Below are 22,863 nucleotides of genomic sequence, written 5' to 3' on the forward strand. Positions count from 1 at the left end.
TAGTATACGATACGCCGCGCGTTATTATGTTAAATTGGAAATTAGACATCCGCCGGTATTTCTGGATTTAATTTATTAACGCGTGTCGCGCGTAGAGAAACATTCTTGTTACGATAATCGGAGCGTCGGAAAAATGCAACGGTAATTACACGGGTCTTGTAAAATTTTACAAGAAGTCTTATTGAATTGCAACGAAGTTTTATTCAACCTGGAACAACCTGCTACCTTTCGTGGTCGAAAGAAAAACTCCAACTGTGGAGTTGAGACCTTTTGAAAGTCGTGTCTGAGCGACAATTTGGCAAGAAAGTAAACATTTGATTGAATCAATGAGAATCTCGCGAAGCGTGCAGTGCGTTGCTACAGGAAATGAATATTGAGATTCCCTGACTTTTCCACGTTTTCCAGACGACAGGGGGGAATTTTCCACGGGCAATACGTAATCTCAAACGTTTCCAAGCGAGGATTGCGGGTAAGGTAGCTCATATTGTTAGAAGAGCGGCGCGAATATAAAAATTTCGCGACATAATATAACCCTGAATGCGAATTAAGGGCAAAAAGCGACAAAAACAATGCGTATTGGAAGAAAGAATACAGTTGAGAGCATTTACGTGAATCACGGGCAAAGTTCAGAATTTCCGCTTTCTTACATCTTTCCCCGACTTTTTCAGGTTTCCCCCGGCATCGTCAATTCCCCGTTTCCTTTTGCCGATTTTTCCGCTTCTCCAGGTGTGCGACAACTCCGGCGCGGGTCGCCGAGGAAGTCAACGCCCGCGTGCTTCCGCCAAGCTCTGAGATCGGGACTCGAAATTTCAATCGTTAGACGCGGAAAACGCGCGAATTGCGGCTTGAAATTTTTTCCTCACGCGGGAGAGCTCGTATTGTAACGTTGGTATTCGAAGAATTAATAAAGACGAGCGAGGCGAGCGCTCGGCAATTTACGCGCCTCGAACGCGTCATGGAAAGCACGTGGGGGGACGGTGAGGAGAGGAGAGGGGTCGAGGCACGAAGGGACGAGAGAGAGAGAGAGAGTCTCTCGCGAATTCTCTCTTCTTTTTCTGACGGGTAGAATTAGCCAACGCGGGAGGAACGACGAGAGCGGCCGCTGACGTAAGATATACGCCGAAAAGGACCGCGCGTTCAATTGGGCAAATATTAAAAGACTGTCATCGCGATTCGGCCTTACGTAAGCTCATCGGAGCCGATCTGGAGCGCGCGTGCGATTTCGTCGCGTAGAGAATTTTCTGAAACTATCCCGGAGCCGCGGAGAGTCCCGTCCGAGGATCCCGCGCTCGGCCAGCGATTAAGGTTATCGCCTTAACGGGAAACAACTAGCAGGAAACACTGCGTATCTCCGTTACACCCGGTAGATAAGCTGATCCGTCGATAAACGCTGTCGAACTGTCGTCGCTCGCTGGGCGATATCGCGCGCGCCGCCGCGCTGTTAATTATTTACCGCCATTCCATTTTTACCGTTGTCCACGGCCCACACGATCGGGCAACGCGGGAAAGAGAGAGAGAGAGAGAGCAGGCGCGAATTTGCGCTAGTTTTGCTCATGCCGATTCTCGCGAAAGCTACCGGCAACCGTGATATCGAGACTGCCGCAGAGCGCGCGTAACGAATAATTGTTATTTTCGAGTTTACGCCCTTTGCAAAAATGATCCGAGCGATTTTCCCCGCTTCGATTTCCCCGATGATTATCCCCGATCCTATCGCTTAATATTCAACGCGATGTCCCGGCATCGATTTCTTCAAACATTTTCGTAAATCTATAACAATGACACATCTGTGCAAGAATGATCTGGTCTCTTAATTTTCCTTTGTTCTGTTCAGAACAGTTTCCGAGCATGATATTTGCGTCGTAGTAATTAGATTTGCGTCTCTTCTTCGTGTTAAGTTAATGAAAGTTCCCACTCTGTCGGCACACGCACTGTGCGAATCGTTATTTCGTCATTTATTTCTCTTCTTTCTTAATACTAAGATCTATACTTTGCGCTTATTATTTGTCTCCAGCTGTAAATAATTTTGCAGCGGCAGTCACGACTTAAGAGTGAAAATATTTTAATTTTAAATATTTTCTTCTTTTATAGCCGCACAGAAAAGAAATCGTCTTAAATCAATGATAGATATTCTCATGTATAAGCAAGAACGTTAATAATATTCTTAGGAGGTTTTAAGTCTCGACATGAGCGCAAATGATGCTTGCTTCGGTGCGAATTCGGGCAAAAATTAAAATTAAAAATCTTCGAAGATAATTATAATATTCCCATTTGCATAAGAAAACATCTATCAGTGATTTAAAATCAATGTCTTCTCGTGCACTCGTCAATACTGTATTAACCGCTATAAATCTAAGAGATTACTTAGATCCCAGGGTTACAGTAATCAACTCTCTCTGCTCTACTAAACAACGATCACTCCTCCGCTAAGCTAATCGAATATTGAGTCAGGTTAACGTCGCGCGGACATTAATTACAATCCCCGATCCCGAATGCCGAGTTTTTATCTCTCAACTTCGTCCGTCCGTTCCGACAGCCTCGCGCCGGCTCGCACTCGCGACAGTGCATCGTCGTAAATTAATTACGTTTTCCGAAAAGCGTACCGACGATAATACGGTGATTTTTTTATCGCTCGCTGAGAAGTGAGTCCTCGGAAGACCGGCCGCGCTTCTGGGATCGCCGTGGGTTCCGGGGACCGCGCTTTCGTACGCAAATCAGGATTCGGAGGGCCGAGCGAGAATTTTCGGCGAGACCCGGATCGATGAGCGGGCCGAAATTCCTGATTTTACGACAACACCGTCGTAACCCCTCGCGCGCGTCACGGCGGAGTTACCGCGATATCACTTGGGGCGTTAGCCGGATAAGCCGCTAACCCCATCCACCTGTTGCCCCTTCTTATACGCTGCCGCTTTCGGCCCTCGCGTTCATCTTCATTCCTCGCGTGGAAACGAGCCGGGGACCCGTCCTCCTCCGGTCCACGTGGGCCTCCCGAGGGCCCCGAGCTCCGCTCATCTCTCTTCCGTCAACGACGTCGGCCTCTCCCTCCTTCTCTCTCTTCGGCACCTTCAGGCATCCCGCTCCTCCGCCTACCTCCTCTCCTACCTCTTCTTCTTCATCATCTTCTTCTTCTCGCTCACTCCCGCTCCAGGCCCGGGTCTTCAGCGGTCTGACGTGTTTTTTGCGAGTGCATACCTCGAAGCAGCTCCCGAAACAGTAGCTGGTACAGTCCGGGCAAGTGAAAAAATCACCGGTCGATTCTTCGCAGTTGATCTTAAATCCGCAGAGATGCATAAAGATAGCTTTTCGAAGATCGAAGGGAGAGAGAGAGAGAGAGAAAGAGAGCGTATAGAGTTTCCCTTCATTTGAAGTTCAATGTGATCGTGCATTTCTTCTAATGTCCCTCATGGGGCGAAGATATTCAAGTAAAACACCAGGTATCGCAGAAGTAAGATCGAGGAGGTGAAATTCAGCCGACTCGTTCTGAAAGCATTAATTAACGCGAGCGTGAAAGAAAAAAAGGAACCCTCGCGCGATGTAAGAGGCGCGCGTCGCAACTGTCAATTATCTCCGAAAATTAATCCAACGCGAGCCGGCCGGTCAATAATTCAAGGTCGCGTCACGGTGGGGCGCGCGAGTACCGGCTTAATGAAATTCTATAATTCTGTAATGAAATAACGGGGTTAAATAGCCGCGAAAATCGCTGATTGCGAGCGCGTACGCGGCAGGAAGTCGCGCGAGGATCAAACGGAGGGTTAAACGTCGCGCTCGGCTCTCTCTCGTCGTCGTTGTTTCTGCTCCGGCTTATATCGCCGCTCGTATATTCCACGGAGGCGTCATCATCATCGACGATCCAGTTTCCAGACGACGAAAACCGCGGTGCATTTCGCACATCTCGCCGGCGGCGGTGGTGTAGGATTGTCGCATTCTGGGCCGAGTTGACCCCAGTTAACACCGTGGACGGCTTAGCCGTTAGTGTTAAGTTCAGTTCACTCATACATAAATCTAAGTCCGCGCGCTTATGCCTTAGCTCGGCCGCCGCTCGGAATTGAGCACGTGCTCAGATTTCATCTTCGGCGACGACGACGCTTAGATCATCTCCGGCTCGTTCGGCCCGAAACGTCGCAGATATTCGACCGCGTTTAGGCGACACGCTCCCACCCGTGAATTGCCGGCGAAGGCTTTTTTAATCGCCCCCGGCGGTCTCGAATCGTCGCCTATAGTCGATTTCGTCAATTAAGTTTTTTAATAGACAGGCCACGTTTCGATCGAAAAATATCGTCACGTCAGAAGCGCTGCACGATGCCGTTGTGTCGCGTACACGCCTCGGCGTCGCGACTTCGGTTACTCGCGCCATTTTCGATTTTACGTATCACACGCGTAAAATCGGGAATCGTGAAAAATCTCAATAAACACACGTTGAGGCAGACGCTTATGTGAGAGCTGCACGACTAACGGTGTACGGGAAAAAATTATTTCGCTGGTGCAGCGAATTGTTAGTTATTATGGGGACAGCGGAATAATTTGTTACGCGGAAAGAATAATTTCGCTGTCGTGGCGAAACGTCGTTGCGGCAGCAATCAAATTCAGCTCGCATAACCAAATTATATCGCTGTCCGTGTATCCAGCAAATAGCAATTAATATTCTTAACAGATCTTTCCCGCTGTCCAATTGCTTCCCCCGTCGCTGTATTAACAATTTGCCGTTCCGGCCCAATTTTCTCCCCCGTGTAGTTTTCAACGATGCGCGAATTTTGACGGGCGGCCCCTTTCGCGAAAATTTGCACGTCGACAATCGGCCGGCGACGCGAAATGAGAAAGAGTTACACAGCGGATGTTAGAAGCGCTGTATGCCGGGAAATTTTGTCTTCAATGATTAAGAGATTAAGGACGGCAAAGGATTTATATTACCCCGCGGCGATTACCGCACTCTCCAGGGATTACTCACAAACGAGCGATGAAATAAGCATCAAAATAATTTACATAACGCGCTCTCGTGCGCGGAAAATATTTTCGCAACTTGCAACTCGCAGGACAATACGGGAAGTCGGGAAGGAATTTAAATGACAACTGTAAAAGCGCGCAAATCACGCTCCGCGGCGCTGAATTAAACTCCCTCGTTAACGTCTTCATTAGATGAAATACGCCTCGTCTCATAATGCTAAAAGCCTGCTGGGGGAAAAAAAATGCAAAAGAGACTAGTAAATTATTGCATCTCGTTTCCATCCGTTTCTTCGCCTCCCGTTTATCGTCCCGATATCGTGATACCGAGTGAAAGTTTCCGTTGCCGCTATTAAATATTCCGTTGTAATTGTTCGGAAAAGCAGAGTGCGTATAAGACGCGCTCATCGGCCAATAAAATATCCCCGGATTACAGAGCCAGGCTTTGGCATTGACACACAAGGCCTCGCCACCATCTAGACCTAGCAGCGTGTCCTCGTTACCGAGAAGCCCTCAGTCTCATCAGTCCCAGCAGTCTCAGCCGCAGAGCACACCTCAGGCGACGCCGGTGCACCCGCTGCAGTCGCAGACACCTCTGAGCGCACCTCAGACGCCGTTCTCCGCGCACAATCAGCACCCAAAGCAAGAAATCAACGCCAGCCCCAAGCAGGAGGGCTTTGATCTCAGCAAAACCGCCTCCAGCACAGGTAAGCCCTCCCATTTTTCTTCCCTTTTGTGCCGTCGCTTTTATCGCTCGCTCGTCGATACGCCGCAAATACGAGGCGAATTGGCACCTCGATACACACGCGATCGAAACGCGACATGACGTGGCGATTGTTAATTTCAGTAAAGAACGTAAAGGCTCTTTAATTAAAACTAATGATGACGAGAGTCGGGACAATAAGAGCCGAGTATAGTTGCTGTTTGTTTAAGTTGTAAGTTAATAATGTGATTAACGGTGTTACGTAAAAAGTGCACGTGGAACGCTCCGACCATTGTTGTGCTCACCTTCGGCCAATTTACGTTGGAAAATATCGCCCGAGTCGGCGCGGCAAAATAAAATTCAGATGGCAGACCGAGCGTGATGTCCGATATCGTACAAGTTTCAAACGTGAGGACAATCCACGCGAGGGAATCCTTTTTCGAGGATTTGGTAGACCGCAGGATTATCCGATCGAGGATTATCACGGAATATCCGTGCAAAACCGTCAATCGTGCGCCTGAATCGCGTCGAGACGGCTCGATCAATGGAAAAATAATGAACCATCGTAACTAAAATTGCCAGACTTAAACTTACCGATGATATTTTAAACGTTTTAAATCCGGTGGAGATCAAAAATGAAAACGATCACTCGGAGCCGAAGTCGAAGTTACTATCTTTAGGCCGAAGAAGGAAGGGATTAAAAATATATTTGTAGAACATAGTCGATTACGAGAAATAGCAGTGATTAATATTCTGTCTCGGCAGAATCCGAGACTCGGCCGTTCGTTGGAAATTCGTATTATTTCACACAACGGTCGTGTCTCAAACAAGCGCGAGATTTCTCGTGCTACAATATGAGAATGTTGCGTAAGTCGTCCGCACAAAGGGTCCGCCGTCGTCAACCTCAACGGACCTTGCACGTCGCACACAATCAAACGCGTTCACCCCCTGCCTTCTTTCTTTTTTTTTCTTCATTTCCTCACCGTCTTGCCCGTTCCTACGAGTGCACACGTATGCACACCCCATTACCTCGGGTAGCGTCCCGGGTTTGACGGCTTGCGCAGGGCTCCCGTGGCCGTAAATCTTCGATTCGCCGGGCGAATTAAGTTACCTTTTACGAGAGAGACAGGGCCGTGTGAAAACAGCTTTGGCGTCTTTACAGCGCGAACTCGGCCGGGATTACCGGTGACGCTGGCAAGGAAAATGCGGTAACGATGCGCCGATGTCACGTCCATTAATGCACTCCGCCGAACGGAAGCGGCGTTAATCGCCGCCGCGTCTCGCAACCGACGAACGAAGGCCGGCCTGGCTTTTGTGTATAACGAATAAAAGGGCAAGTGAGAGGAGAGGAGAGTGGGTATTTAAAATTCGCTGCACACCTTCAGCCTTCTCGATCTCGAACAATATACGTTTGTTTCACCCCGCAACGTAATAATATTATTTGACTTTTCTCTTTTCTTTCTTTAATACAAACATTTAATGGTTTTCCATATAAAAGAAATATGAATTTCACGAAATTGATTATTTCGTAACTTAATTATGCTTGTAGCCGTACGAAATAAAAAGTTACCGCAATCCGAAGCGGTTTGCGCATCGTGTCCGTTTTCAAACCGGTTAAAATCTCTCGTGAAACCGCAACATCAAAATAGCCGGAATCGCATTGCGCTTCTGAATATTTATCGATCCGCTGTAGCAGATCGTTGCTTAAGAATGAATGTAAAATTGCAGGGGGGCAGGCCTGTTCAAAACACTCCTATTTTATTCGAGACAATTCAGAAACCGAATCGTTATGTCGCGCCATGAAGTCTGCTTCCGCCGAGAGAATGACGAAGACATCTATACTCAATGGAGGTTTCTGCGCGAGAGGGGTCGTTAAAGCTCGTAAACGAGATAGACTATCGGCGGTATTTCCTTGATCCTCGATAATGCGGTGGAAACAATTTGCACGCGTCCGTTTCCAGCGAGAATTAAACGCCAACCGTATAAAACGGGGACGAAACATTCAGCTCTTTTTCACGTTCGGCGAGTATTATTTCTTTCCAGCGCGCGGGATCGGCGAAATTAGGGCAGCATCGAAAAAGGGAAGGATTCACCGTCAAATTAAACATCTAATGATAACGTACTCATATTTTTTTGCTTTAAACGTCAGTGCGCCGAAAGAAGCGATTTTGCTCGATGGTTATCAACAATACAATGTGACGAAGCGTTTCATTTTCTCCAAAATACCTTTTTCTAACCACACTTATTGTAATTGTATCGCACATTGGACAGTAAGTATAATACCTCCACCTTCTCACGTATTTCGCTTTCCCCACAAGTTGCTACAAAGCGCGGAGGGAAGCTGGTCGGTCCCATACGTGTATAAAGCCGAAGGGACGACTAAAATTGAATTCGCGGTTACGCGCGCGCCTAATCTGTCATTTACGTTGTCGCAAAATTTGCCATTAAATCCGTGCGTTTCTCTCCCTTCGTCTGGCGCTTGTTTTTCTCGTGATGTTGCGGCATAGAGAGAGAGAGAGATTTAACCCGTAGTCCCTTACAAGGTTTACAAGGGTTACATTATATAACAAGTTTACGAAAACATTATATATATATATATGTATATAAATGGCTGTGAGTAGTACATAATAAAGTAGGAAAGAAAACACATTAGAGGACACGTGGTTTGCAAAATCATCCGAAGATGACATGTGAAACCACTTGAAACCAAACACGTAACGTAGAATGATGTATGATAAATAATCGAGCAACATATTAACCACGAAGTTTCACGAGTTTCACATAACAGTGAAGAAAACAGAAGAATACGGCAAATAAGTGTGAGAGAAGTATAAGCAAAGATTACAGGTGAGTCTGAACAAGTAAATCTGAACAATTGATAGATCACAGAGAATGAATATGCCACGATGATAAGTGAAATGAAAAAGAATGTGAATAACAAATACGAATGATAGGACAATAGGATGACTAAGTGCGAGAAAAAGAGAGAGAGAGAGAGAGGGGGGGGGNATTGCCGAGCCGTACACGCGCGTTTCTCCCACCGGACTGACTTTGGCCGGCTGAGTTTTACGAGAAATCAGGTTAAGAATTCTTTCGTGGACAACTTTTAAGTTCCGTAGTTCGACGATCCGCGCGCAGGAATGCAGGGAGCGAGAGTACATATTTGCTCTCCCAGCGTCGACCTGGGCGAGGGGCGCGAAGGGCGGATGGGAGATGCGGGTGGACAGAAGCACGCACTTCCTAAATCTACGGATTTCGAGGATCCTCCTTAAATCTCCGTGCGTCACAGTTAATCCTCTCCCACCCCGAGCTCGCGGATCCTTTTTCTGCCTTTCCCGGCTCTTATCTCCACCTTCCTCCGTCGTTCAGCATGGTTTTTTAAATCCTCCGAGAATTTCCAAAAGCGCAACATACTTATTCCCAGCTCACGCGTCCAGGTAACACGCGCGATAAGATTCCGGGCGGGGAGATGAGGAAGACGGCGTATGTATGTGTGTACATATATATATATATATAAACGACGATAATAAATTGTCATAATATTTTCATTTCGCAGCACGCGTTGTAACGCGTTGAAATTCGAGAGACAATCCGTGGTACGCGAACGAAGTGCGGATTACAGTACGTAATCTTTAATAACTACAACACCGGATAATTAACGATCGGATTAACACGCAGTATTAATAATTTCGGCCCTTTGTTAATAAAAAAAAAAAAAATACAGAAAGAAGGTGCGAGGAGATAAATGTAAAACGCGAGAGGCCGGCGAGGAGCGTAGAAACACGTTGGAAAGTAAGTTCGGATTGGCCTTAGTCGTCAGAAAATGATTTCACGTCGGCGTATCAAAGGTGAGCTGGAAAGATGAGATCGTTTGTCCCCTTTTAGTCCGCGAGCCGTAAGCGTCAGCTCGGAATTAGGATAATCGTCCGCGTGTGTTCCGTACGGATTTACCTGGACGTCTATATGCGCGCATCCGTGTGCACGGTCGGAGGGGGGGGGGCGGACAGGGGAGGTGGCGCAGTCAGAGGGGAGGATATTGTGACCCTTACGAACTAATCCGGATTAAATTCGAATCCCTGGCTATGTGGCTAGGCGACCTGCGAACATCCACCATGGCGTCTTGCGCCATACGATCGGACTCGTTACGCCATTTAACCCTACGCGATACTCCCTCCCCAAGATAGCGCCTTTTGTGGCGAGCTGCCTTTGAATTCCCCACCGTTTTCGTTCTCTCTCTCTCTCTCTCTCCCTCTCGTCAGAGCGGGCAGAATGTGAGAGTTTCCGCGGCACAAAAGTCTCGATTTAGCCGCGCCGCAGCTCCAAACCACCCAGCACAATACTGGGTCAAAAGGCGTGCTCAAGAATTTGCGTAAGAATTTACAATACAATTCGACGCGTCGATGAACGTCGGGGAGGAAAACGCAGTCTCGGCAAGTCTCGAGGCGAACGAATATTTCCGTTCAACCAACAGGATTGTTTGTGTGTGCGTGTGATTTCTCAAGTTGAATTAAACGTCTCTAAGTGAAGTGACACGTCTCTTTTATATTTTCATCCAGACGTTGCGATGCTTGTCGCAAGTGAGAAAAATATTCGAAAAAGTCAGGTATTAGGAAAATATTGAGAGACTCCTTTGTTTCAATTTGGGACGGTATTTGTCTCTCATTGAAAACTAAATATCATTTCCTCCGAGTGATACTGTTTGTTTGTTCTTTTTTTCAAACCAAATGATTTACATTAATCGAAAGAAACATACATTTTCATCGGAACAAAATGAATATTTGACTCGTTATTAAATCGTGCTGTTCGTATTTAACGAACAGCAATTACGTTGTTTATATTAAGCGGACGCAAGTCAAACAAATGCGTACACCGTGTCCAGAGAAACCTTCTCCTCACGGATGGCGAGGTAAGAGAGAGGGAAAAATACGAAGGATGCTTCGTATTTATAGCGCGCGTTGCGGATTTATTAATCATGTAAAACCACAAGCGGGACGATTAATCGATACGTTAAAACAATACAGCCCGCGCGAATCGGCGGGAAAATCTATTATCCCCTCCTCTCCTTCTCTCTCTCTCTCTCTCTCATTTCTCACAATACCGGATCCTCTCAGTCACAGGACGCCCTGTATATGTTCTAGCTTTCAACCTGACCACACGTTAAGCCAAAGGCAAAATCGATATCATAACTCGCGGAGAGCAATCGTGGGCCATATTGCGGATGGATATTTCTCACGTGTGTGTACAAATGTATCCCGCGTGTTGCACACGCGTACGCGTGCGCGCACACACATGCGTACACGTTCCCGTCCTTACCGGTGTCACTCTCATTCTTCCCGGTTCGGTCCTTAAGGAGCGAATTCCCGCGACCGCCGCTTCCCTCGAGTCTCGATTTGTGGAACGGCAAAAATCATCGGCCTTCCTCTCATCCGCGTGATGGATGGATGTACGCGCGGAGGGACCTTCTCCTTCGAGGAGGAAACCCGCGCCATGCTTAATCCCGAGGCATTTAAATACCCGAGGCGCGAGCACCGCTCGAGATCCAGCTGAGATTTGTTCAACTATTTGTCACGGCACAGCCTGAACCGCGGACCATCCTCTTTCGCCTTTAATCGCGGACGCAGCGGAGCTTCAAGACCCACTTAAAAATCACTTACGAGTCCGCCGACGTGTCGCGCACGATGCGCGCGCGCGCGCGCGCAATGTCATTAGCGGCCTAAACAATGAACGGTCCCGCGGTATCCCGATTGTCCGCTCGATCCCGTTGATCCTCGTGATTTTTAATCCCGCTCCTTCGATTTTTAAAGCTAATGTGCTCCCCCCGACGCGCACGACGCTTGCCTGCTTCCTGCACGATTTAAGACGTGGAAAATGCCAGTCGAAGCGGCAAACTTTGCGCGACACCGCGAATCCCGGTAAATCCCGATGTCTTCGGATCCGCCGTTATTCGGCCTCCTCTCTCCGAGTCGAAATTTCGACCTTATATTAAACCGTAAAATCCGCAACACATCAGGAACCAAATAAGCCCAATTTCAATTCCCACAATATAATCCTTACTTCGACGACGCCTTAAATTGCCGTTTTCGCTGTTTCAACGTCAAAATGGGTCGTCGAAGACAGCGTGAAAATTCAATCGCGCAGAATTGCGACTTCCAGTGAGAAAGTTAAGAAAAGTGTGAGTAAAAGGGTCGTCGAAGTAAATAACAATCAGTCTACAGACCGTCGGCAAGTAGGCGCAAAGTCAAGAGCGCGAAAGTAGCATCGAAATGTCGAGTCGGCTGGCAGCCTGGCCGAATCTCACCGATTAATTCTCCGATTAATTAGCGAGTTATCTTATCGGCCCGTGCGAACCCTCTCCGGAGGGAGCGGCGTAGAGCGAATCGCCGGGGCGATTCGAGGATCGAACCGGGGAAAAAGCGGGGCTGCCGGGGCGTACTTTCAGATACACCCTGTAGACACAACGCTCCGCACTGCCGCGTTGGAGAGCACAGGATACGGCCGAGCGAGGCGGGAAGCGAGGTGAGGCCGACGAGGCGAGGAGGTGGCGGCGGCGGCAGCGAGAGAGGCCGGGGAGGGGGGGTTAGGATTAGCTGAGTTGTGTGCGTTGGATTTTGGATTTGGACGGCGGGCGGCGCACACACGACCAATAATCCCGGATTAATCCCGGACTCACGTACACGCGAGCGCGCACACCGGCGTGGCGCGCGCGCGCGCATACGTGCAGTCCGGTCAAACCCGGTGACGCAAGTGCGCGTGTGCGTGTATAGGTGAACCCTTGCGCTTGACACACACACACACACACACACGGAGAGAGAGGGAGGGAGATACATGTGGAAAGAGAGAGAACCAGGCGGCGGGAGAGGGAGAGAACCAGACCGGAGCCACTAAAGGATTTGGCCACGCAGACAGAGGCGCGGGCGGCACACGTACGCGCGGCGCCCAAAGATAATCCCCACGAATACAGAGCCCGGATAATCCCCGTGCAGGGCCGCGTATACGGCCCCGCTTCTGTCCCGTATGCGTGCACACGTACGCGCTCACTCATACGCGGACCGTGGATGATGGTTCGTACAAAAGGGCGGTCGAGAGGCTGCCGGGGGCGGCGGCGGGAGGACTATGGCAGAGCACACAAGGTTTAGAGGCTAAGCGGCTCATCCCCCAGGAAGCTTTACATCCCGTCCTGATACGACGGGAATTCTACGAACGATTCGAAAGATATTGTGCCTGTGTGTACGTGTGTTCCCACGTACGTGTGCGTGCCGTAAAGCGGCCGAGAGCGGCGATCGCGCGCGCGAGCACCACGTCGGGCTGCTGTATCGGCGAGATATTGGTCGGCGCGAAGGAGATCTGAAACAAGGAGCGCTTTGTCGCGCGTGCATGATGGAAGAATGACGGGAAAACGCCCCGGTCGGTGAAACCGGTCTCCGGGAAGCCGTCGGCGGGACGGATCGTGAGAGCGAGAAAATTTTACTGCTCTAGAGAGCCTCTCTCCGCGAGTCCCCGCGGTCGCGCTAATACGCGATTTTCCCGCCGATGAATACGTTCGTACGCGGAAACGGTCGGTCGACTGTAAATGTAGCCCTGGTTATGCGAGAAGGATCGAATCCGCGTGAGGTTGCGGGAAAAACGATGATGAAAATTGGATGTACGATTTAAATAGTGTAAATAGCACTCGGGTGCTTCACTGTCGCTCGAGAAATCAAGCGTGACCCATTTTCTCCTTTTTAAAGCTATTCATTGGCAAGTTTGAACAAAATAGGGCAAAAATAGTAGAAAATAAAAGTTGCTGTTTTTTTCACGATTTTAGGTGCCCATAAAGCTTGGATCTTTTTGTTTGGTGCAGAAAGGCGTATAGACTATGTTGGCTCTATGTGAAATCTTGAATTCTACAGCACAGTAAGAACCAGGATAGCAAAATAGATTCAATTTCGATTTCAAAATATGATATAACCTCTACTTAATGTAATTTAATACAACTCCTACTTTGACCCTGACGATGTGTTAAATTTCCGTTTTTGCTGTTTCAGCGTCAAAACAGGCTGCTGAAGGTAGCATTAAAATTCAATCTGTCGAATTAAAGGTTCGAAGGAGAAGTGTTAAAATGCGTCAGTATCGTCAAAGTAGGTCCTTATTAATCTACAGGACGTCAAAGTCTGCGCGAATTATTCGCGAAAATCTGAAAAATCATAATTCCGTGGGTTGAATCCTTCTTGCTTAACTATGACCATACGACCTGCGGCCTTATCGAGGATAATCTACTATCGGCGGCGAAATATCGACCGCGAGATACAAGTGGATTTTTTTTTCAGCCGAGGCGGATTTTCGAGAACGGTGGACGCCGAAATGAATAACAATGAGAGTCGAAAGCGGCGGGTTGTCAAGCGAGCGTTCATGATTTGACTTTAGCATTCGCGAAATACGATATCGCTGGAAACCTTCTATGAACGTTTAACGACAATACATTTAACTTATTGTTTATTCAGAGTTTACTCTCTCGCGCGTCTCTTTCCCATGTATGCTGTATGCCTACAGAATATTTTGTTTCGTAGATGCGCCCTTAAAAATTTCAACGCGTATGGCGCTCCGCGCGAACTTCGCCCCTCCTCCGCGTCTCCCCCCCCCCCCTCTCTCTCTCCCTTCGCGGGAGAAAAATTCCAGAAGATACGGGAGGGGTCGCCGGTCTATGACCATAATCTTAATCCCGGATTAAGCGATACGGGATTTGTATAATCCCGCCATTTTGTCTCCGGGCCGCGCCTCAGGATTAAAGAGTCTGGGACCTCGGCGTCTCCGGCGATAAATCTGCGGATTTTGACCTTGGATTACGCAATGCCGAATCTCCGCGCGGTAATAAATGATTCATAAAAAAGTTTAATGTGTGTCACCTGACTTTTCAGTATTCCCCGCGCCGGGCTTCTTTGTAATAAAGATACAGCGGGATTTCGGGATTGCGGCCGCTTTATCACCGCCAAGTAATATCAAGCTCCGCTGGCTTTGAGCCTTTTGCAGTTCTATTAACAAAACTCTGATTATCACCATGCCGTTGTCGCTTAATCCGGGATTATGCGCGCAACGCTATAGCGGCAAATAAATTATACGTACCGACGCAACGACAAGCCGAAAACTCGCGTCGGACACAGAAATAACGGGTTACACCCAGGATTCGCGGGATTCAGGGCTCACACACATATCAATGAGACCGTTATGAAATGATAATGATTAATAATCCTTCGGAAGAGAGAACGAGAGAGAAAGGGGGGGGAGGGAGGGAAAGGGAGAGCGAGAGAGAAAGAGAAAGGAAGAGAGGAGAATTTAAATTTTTTATGCCGAGTCCGCGAAAGTCCGCTTACTAAAATATCACATGTGCCAAATTTTATACGTGACTTGCGTTGCACGATTAATGATTGCACGTTTCGAAGATACTTGAATAATTAAACCGAATAATATCCGTCCTTGTGCCGGGCAAAAAGTCCGCGTCCACGTTGCCGCGTTTACCTTATTTCGGAGAGAAGCGCTATCTCGCAACACTCGCTTGAATTGCGCGGTCTGGTTGAAGACAGAAACGCTTTTAACCTCGTTGCTCCTTGAAATTAGATATTAATCTAATTACCTACGACCCCGCGTTATTCGCCAAGATAATATTATCTCATTACGGATCCCAACGGCGACGCGCGCGTAATACCGCGAGCCAAATTTGCGAGGGATTTTTCAAACGGTCGCACGCCGAGATACCGGTTTTTTGTATCATCGACTCGTCCTTCGGAGAAAGGAGGACGATCGTGTGCGGCGATCCCGCAGGCGTTCATCCCCCCGGATCGGAATAGAAACTTCCCAGGAGATTATTGCGGCGAGTTTCGTGGGCCAGGATAGCAGGAGGTATCGGGAAGGATCACGGGGGCCACGTGTAAGATCCTTTATGCGTGCCGCCGAAGAAGGCGGCGTTAGCCTGTTGCTTTCCGGCCGAGAAAGAAGGACGTCTCACACGTGACTCCGCGGGGTTTCTGCTCGTTCAAGGACACGAGGTTCCCGCGCTCGAGGATTCTGCCAGGCGAAGGATCACGGCCGCGCGCGCGTTATCCCGCGCAACGGAATCGGGATAAGTGGGGGCGGCAATCCGGCTCGCAGGAGGTGCGGAAGCACGTCCTGCCCGAGTCCCTGCGCGGCGTTCACGGCGCGCGGAATATGAAGGCCTGATCCTCGCGGATTTTTAGGCTTCCCGGTTTTCCGGCATCCTAAAACGCGGCCGAGTCGCGCGTCCTTTGACGGGGTCCTGCGTTCCTGATTCTCAAGGGTCATCAGCTACCCTTTTTTACCTTCCTAAATGCCCGTCCGTTCTCTATTATCGATCGCGTTACATCGCTCCGCTACGCGCAACGATGATAACGTTTAGTTAACGACACGCGTCGCGCTATTCGTGCTATTCATACCGTCGCGCAAATTTGCAAACCGGATTTGCAACGATCGTAAAAAAAACAAGCGAGATTGTGCACTGAGAAAAAGATATCTTTAAATTGAATACATTTTATTGCATCCAAACAAATTTCGTTCGTTCGTTGCTCCAAAGAAACTAATGTTTCGATCGATGAGTGCGACTCTTCAACAAATAAGTATCTTTATCTTAAATAAAATATTTGTGTGGAACAAAAGATAATGTTCTTATAAAGAAATGATTTGTTTCGTTTCACGTATTTATTGTAACCGGATAATATTTTATTCGGTTAAAAAAATTATTGTTTCAAATAATAGCGTTCGTTTCTCTTGAATAATAGAGTTTTCTTGAATGGGACGATAGAATTTTTGCACAAGCAAATAACATTTCGTACAAGTATATGTTGTTTCTGTGAAGCGAATTCTAGTCAAATAAATAGAAATACTAAATCTAAAGAAACCTTTTTCCCTGGGTGTGTAATGTGCGTATATATGTGCGAAGTATCATGTTAAAATTAATTTTACTTATTGCCGCTTCGAATATTCCTCGAATTGTAACGTGTCGCAAAAACTGGATAAATCCGAACAAAAAAAAAAGTGAAAAACGTCTCTGATATTTAAAAATTCTACCTCACAGGAGCTTTAATCCTGATGCTGCCGCAATATTTGCACCGATATATAACATAAATATTTCAACCTGCCGATTTATAAATAAATAACCAGCTTTTCCCGTTCCCCTCCAAATTGCTTATAATGGATTTAACGGGTTTTACTTGCAACTTACACGCGTTCCGTTCTCTATTTTCACTGCGAGCTACGTGTCCCATTTCACAATCCGAACATTCGCAGGTTAACCCATTGACTCGGACTTATGAGGCCGTCTCGTAATTGCAATGTATGCACAAGCCTCTCTATTTGCTCGAACGGACATCTCACAAAACACAAAGCATCAAAAGAGAAATTACATATTGAATTTACAATCTTCGAAACGGTATTTTTCTACTTTAAACGTTACACGCTTATACTGAAAAAATACCAGTATACACGTATGTGTGCCGAGCGTATAAATTTGTTAAAAAAAAAGTATCGATTCAGATCGACAGGTAAAAGTTTGCCGTTGACAGCGGGTTGTAACGACGCTGTAGCGAGGCGGAAAACGCCCCACGAAACTAACCTTACGCGACCGCAAAAGTTCATCCTCCTCCGAGAAGGATGCAAATTACAATTTACCATTTGCGGTTTCAAACTACCCTCCCCGCGATTCTCCCGTTAAACTCGCGAGCCCTTTCTTTCATTCTGCTAACTGTACACCAATTCCTCCAGTTACATACCCGCTCCTACGCCTGATCGTTCATCGCGAAGCCGCGCTTCTTCGTACGATCGATGCCTGATAATTTATATGCCTAATAGACGTCTCTCGTACCAGGAGCGCATATCCCGCCGCCGAGTGGCCGCGTCCTGTTCTTGCCCTCGTGTCACGCCTATTCCGTCCAGGCTCTATCTTGCCGAAAAATATGCAAATTAGGTCCTTTGTCCGATACCTGTCGCCTTATTTTCGTTGACCGGACAGCAGGAGCGGCGTGAAGCTCTCTCGAATCCTGTCCCGGACCCTCGAAATGCCCCGTGACCCAAATAAGGGCTTTTGTAGGACCCCGGCGATCAGGAGAGCAGGACAGCAGGACGTGGCATTCTTACGCATGTGCCGCACACGCACCCTTTCGTCCCCCCCGGTTCCGCTCTCTCCCTCTCGTGCCGACTCGCGCCTCTTCGTTCTTCTCCCTGGCTTTGCATCCGTTCGTTCCGCCTTCTCCCCTCCTCCCTCTGCCTTCCCTCTCTCTCTCTCTGTCTACCTTTCTGTCGCATCCCGGCTGAATCGCTGCTCCCGAAGGACCGCAGAATCCTGCAGGGTGCGTATGCTATCCTGCTAGTTGTTTACGCACGAGAGTCGTGAAAAAAATCCTAGCAACCGGTGGCTGCGCTCGGGGGAAGGGGATAATGCGTGGACCGGCCTGCGCAATATTCGGACCGGTCGTGTCTTCCTTGTAGTCGTAACGTTCGATTCGGAAGTAATCGCGGTTACTCGATCTCATTGTCAAAGCGAAGCGTGTCAACGTCGGCCTACGACAATTCCCCGCGACTTTTCTCCCCGCCTCCATCTCCGGTCGGCGTGGAAAATACACACCTGTGTCATCACGAGAACAGGAAGCGCAGAAAGATGCAGCCGGGAGGAACGGATCCGCTATGAAGGAACGATCAGCCGGCAGCTGTCTTAATTACGGATACTCCATTCTCGTTTGTTGTTCGCGCGACGCTCGCGTCCGGCGTCGGCTCGGCATAATTGCTGGGCGAAATTGTTTGACGAGGCAAATCGAATAAGTGATGTTCGACTTCTGTGAAGGCAAAAATCGAGGGCAATGCGGTTAATGCGAGAGCATGATGTATCGCTGCGCTGCCTGGGTAAAAATAAGCCTGTCCGTTTGCGGCCCGGTCTCGTCAATGGGTCGTTATTTGCGCGCGAGTAAAAGCGTAAAAGTTCGCTGATCGGCCGATGCGTATTCTCGCGCCGAATATCGATAGACCCGATCGCCTTTCCCGGCGAAGAAATTATAAGCGACCTCCTTTGTGACGCGCCGATGCTTCTTACCGAGAAATTTCAGAAGGCTCGGAACGACGATCGCGTGATGGATTGTCTTTCGGAAAGGGAAACGTTTATAAAACGCTATGATACGCGAATAATCCGGAATAATAAACGCGAGCGTGTCTTTCGAACGACGTGTCGTGTCGATGTCGAATTAATCGCCGTGTTTCTATCTTTCGAGTAAGCCGAACGTAAGCAGCGGCCGCTGGATTATATAATCCCGTCATTTAGGACTTAGACTTGCTAATCCTTAAAGCGCGTCCTCGCCAAACAAAACGCCAGGGTTATGTAATCTCGGGGATTGGTTAATTCATTACGGATTACGGCGGGGGACACTTCGAAACGCGAGAAACGGACGAGGTGTTTCTTCCAATAAATTTCGCAATCGTATTCTCGGGCATCGATCTTCCTCGGTTTCCCACCGCGAATGTTCCGACCGCAATTTTAGCAGAACGCGCTGCGCGTGTAAATGCGAATTAAACGCGACACATCGGCGGGGCCGACACATCGGCGTGATATCCTGATAATATTTAAATATTTCGAACCAGCGGACACGCGAGCGACGGAGGATGTAAATTATATCTACGGCCAGGTATTTGCGGGCTGCGCGGCGCACGGTTGAATAAAATTCATCCATGCGAAACTTTACGATATAAATGAAAGAAAAGGACCTCGCTTATTAGACGCGGAGCAAGATGGATCGTCGCGGAAAGGGTGATTCTGCGACGCGCGGAATAACGAAATAAATCGCGGCGTCGTCTTTCTCCATCGACCGAGCCCAACGAGAAATATTCTACGATCAGACCTCAATGATAAAAGAAGTTACGCTCGTTTCCACTTGAACAACACCACCTTGACGAATACCTGAGGGACAACAGAACGAGAACGCAGTAAGAGTCGGACGCACGTCGGCTCCTCGCACATTCTGAAAACCTCGGACGAGCTTATACCTCCTGCACCAAAAATGAAATCCTGATCATCGGCGACGGAGTGACATCGCCGAGGATGCCGACGCCATTTGGTTACATCTGGCCGGTCGGCTAGACGAACAATAACATTGTCGGCGATGCTCTCCTAGTCCCTCGGTAAACAACCCTCCGTCTGTCGACGGGTCTCCCGACTAGGCGTCGATCTTTTTCAAGCCCTTTATTTTAGGAGAGAAAGCCACTTCCTCTTATCCCTCGAACAGCGCGCGACACGCCGTCCTCGAGTGTTAAATTACGCGCCGGGGAATCGAATACGCGGCCCGTTCAAATTTACTGGGAAATTCGTCCTCGCATTTTTCTCGCGCTAAATGCACGCGCGAAAATTTCGTAGGCGCGACGTCGCGCGGAATGCGAAGCTGGGGAAAACCTCCTCGGCCAAATCCTCCCCTCGGTCGGGCTTGCAAGCTCGTTGGGCAACGTGCGACGCTGAAGCCGGCCAAGACCGAACGTGCATCATCGTTATTTCGCATACCTCGACCTTTCGACATCCTACGCACGCTGCATTAAACGTTAACATAAATAAGATTAATATATGCGCCATTAATATACTTTCATTATAAATTATCATCCACACACACGCACACGCACACATTTCATTAGCCATGCGAAAATCCGAAATTAACCGGGCGCGAACGCGCGCGACCTCTCGTCTTATAAATATTCATTTTAACATCTCCAAAGCCGGGAATGAATTTTTCACCGTGTCGGCGCGCTTCGCTCGCGGCTCGATTTTTCGAATATCACGAGCGCGCTTTTTCGCACGCTCGCCGATCCGATCGGGACACCGTCGAGCCGTAAAGTCCCCCCCCGGACTTTTCGAAGATCCTTGACACCCCCGCATTCAACACGTCGTCTCCTTCCCCGTCCTACCCCCGTGTTATGCTCTCCTGGCACGGAGAGGTCACACGGCGGCCTTACCCACATTCTCATGGGATATCGTGGGGAGCTCCGACGGGGATGATGACCCGCCGTCATCTGGCAAGAGGCGGGCGAGGATGGGAGAACGCGAGAGCAGGGCCACCTCGGAATCCGGGGCTGGCGAGTAGGCAAGCCGTGGACGATTTAGAGGGATATACGTGGGGGCTGGTACCAGGGCGGCAGGAAACCCTCGGCGGGGATCCTTGAGAAGCCGGCCGACGCGCGCGTGCGAGCCGGAAAAGTTTCGGGGGATCTCTCATGAGGTCCTGGTGGCGAAACCTCCGCTAAATCTAGACAAATCTCCGCCGGCCGGAAGTGCAGCGACTCTCGCCGCTAATCCGGAGTCTCGAATCGTGCCGGCGAATCGAAGGCGAACCTTCGCACGCGAGCGCTCGTCCTCCTCGCGCAGGCTCGACCGCGAGAGAGAGAGAGGGAGGGGGGAGGGACGATATTAAAATATGCGAGGGTCTTTTTTATTATTACGCCATAATATTTCACGCTGTTTGCGAAAGGGCGCTACATCACGCGAGCCCGTAAATTCCCGGGCGCGTTTTTGGCAAAAACAATTACGCGTGGCTCCGGCCGATATTAATCCGCGTTCTGCATCGATCATACCGAGAGAGAAGATTACCGCGTGCGAGCGTGGCGCGAAGCACGGTGCCTTTCGCGAGGAATCTCGACGGTCGGTCGATGACGACGGGTTTCCGAAAGTGGGAGAATCGATGGACGGGGGAGCGGGGAGAGATGATCGCGCGGACAGAACGCGCGTGTATTTTCTCCGGTGGAGGCGCGCGCGGATTTCGCGTCCCTCGGATTTCCGAGTCAAGCCCGACGAGCCGTAATCCCTCCATTAAGAAAGCCGCCGTTGAATTACGCGTCATCCGGTCGATAGGCGGCCCGCCGGCACCGGAATGATCCTTCGGGGGTTATCCTGCCATTAGGCGCGAAGGCGCGAACAGGCGGGCGCCGGTGCGTAATCATGGACTCCTGATATGAAAACCCCCTAAACTCCGTCTAAATCCAGGATCAGCGGATGTCTCGCCGGCAGTTATCCTCGCGTATTCCTCCGCCGCGCTAAGACACCGTCCCGCCCGCCCTATACGGTCCTGGTACAAAAAGCCCTTCGAATTCAACGGAAATCTCGGCGCGACCGGTAATCCTGCGGCCCGTAGTACAAACTTCCGATTCCTTTTATGCTTCCCTGCTGACTTAAGGACTCGAGTATCCTTGTAAAGCTCGCTGGAAAATCTCCACCGGCCACCTTCCGTCCTCCCGTCGTTGCGTATCCGAGCGGCCGCCGGGGACTCGCCTTCCTCCCGGGGAATCCGGATCGCAACGACGGCGCGGGGAAATTTGTTTCATCAAACATTCCCGTTCGCATCGGCCGACCTTCTTCACGGATCAACTCATTCTTTCCTCAGGATAACGAGATCACGAGCGATAACGAGAGAGATGAGGGGAGGATGTTAGTCGTTTCCGTTGACCCTCTAACGACGAAGGTGGATTTTCAACTGGTCCAGGGAGGTGGGGTTGAATCCTTGCTCTGCTTTCGTTCAGTTTTCACGCAAGTAATGTGCAAAATGGCCGAAAGGAGTCAACAGTAACACGAAATACTCCCCGAGGAGAGAGACAGCGCGCACACGCTGCGAAGTAAACGAGCCGTGGGGTCGCGTCCGACCCCAGCCTTTCTTTCTTTGTTGTTCGAGAATTAACCGCGACTTTAATGAAACGGAGGAAAATTAATTTTTATCGCCGAGCGAGGACCTCGTCTCGAGTGGCGATCGCGGCGCGCTCCTCGAAAATGCGCGCCGCCGTTCGCCTCCGCCGTCGGCAGCGTCGCAGCGGCGTTTGCAAATAAGTCAACTCTTCCTCGAATTAATCCCCGATCCTGGAGGTGGCTCGAAATAATCCGAGATTAAAGCTCGCACGGTCCGCGAGCGATGGCGGCGATGAAAGAGAAGCGAGCGAGCAAACTCCGGCGAGTAAGAGCGACGGGGAGAAAGGAGCCCCGGTGCAAAAAAGGACGGAACATGATCTTAATTCCGTCGAATGGGGACCGTCACAAATCTCGATCTTCCTGCTTAGCTGTCGTAGCCGGCCGAATAAAGGGCCGCGGCAGAAGGGAGGGCAGGAGAGATAGATAGAAAAAGAGAGAGAGAGAGAGAGAGAGAAAGAGGGATAGGAAAATAATTTCACTCGGTCGAACTGGTTAAGATGCATAATTTACGATCTTGGCAATAATCCGTGGTGGATGGAAA

The 22,863-nt window shown here is 49.3% G+C and overlaps 1 protein-coding gene across 1 annotated transcript in view; it reads left to right on the forward strand.

Moving 5' to 3' along the window:
* LOC106748291 overlaps positions 1 to 22,863 on the forward strand; it is a 56,129-nt gene that overhangs the window by 6,950 nt on the left and 26,316 nt on the right. Inside the window, exon 2 of the mRNA XM_014626682.1 lies at positions 5,372 to 5,642. Coding sequence (XP_014482168.1) covers positions 5,372 to 5,642 — 271 coding nt within the window. The remainder of the gene's footprint in view (positions 1 to 5,371; positions 5,643 to 22,863) is intronic.

This window comes from Dinoponera quadriceps, unplaced genomic scaffold (genome assembly GCF_001313825.1).
Source record: "Dinoponera quadriceps isolate SergipeBrazil2010 unplaced genomic scaffold, ASM131382v1 scaffold2600, whole genome shotgun sequence".
In the NCBI taxonomy this organism is placed as follows: domain Eukaryota; kingdom Metazoa; phylum Arthropoda; class Insecta; order Hymenoptera; family Formicidae; genus Dinoponera; species Dinoponera quadriceps.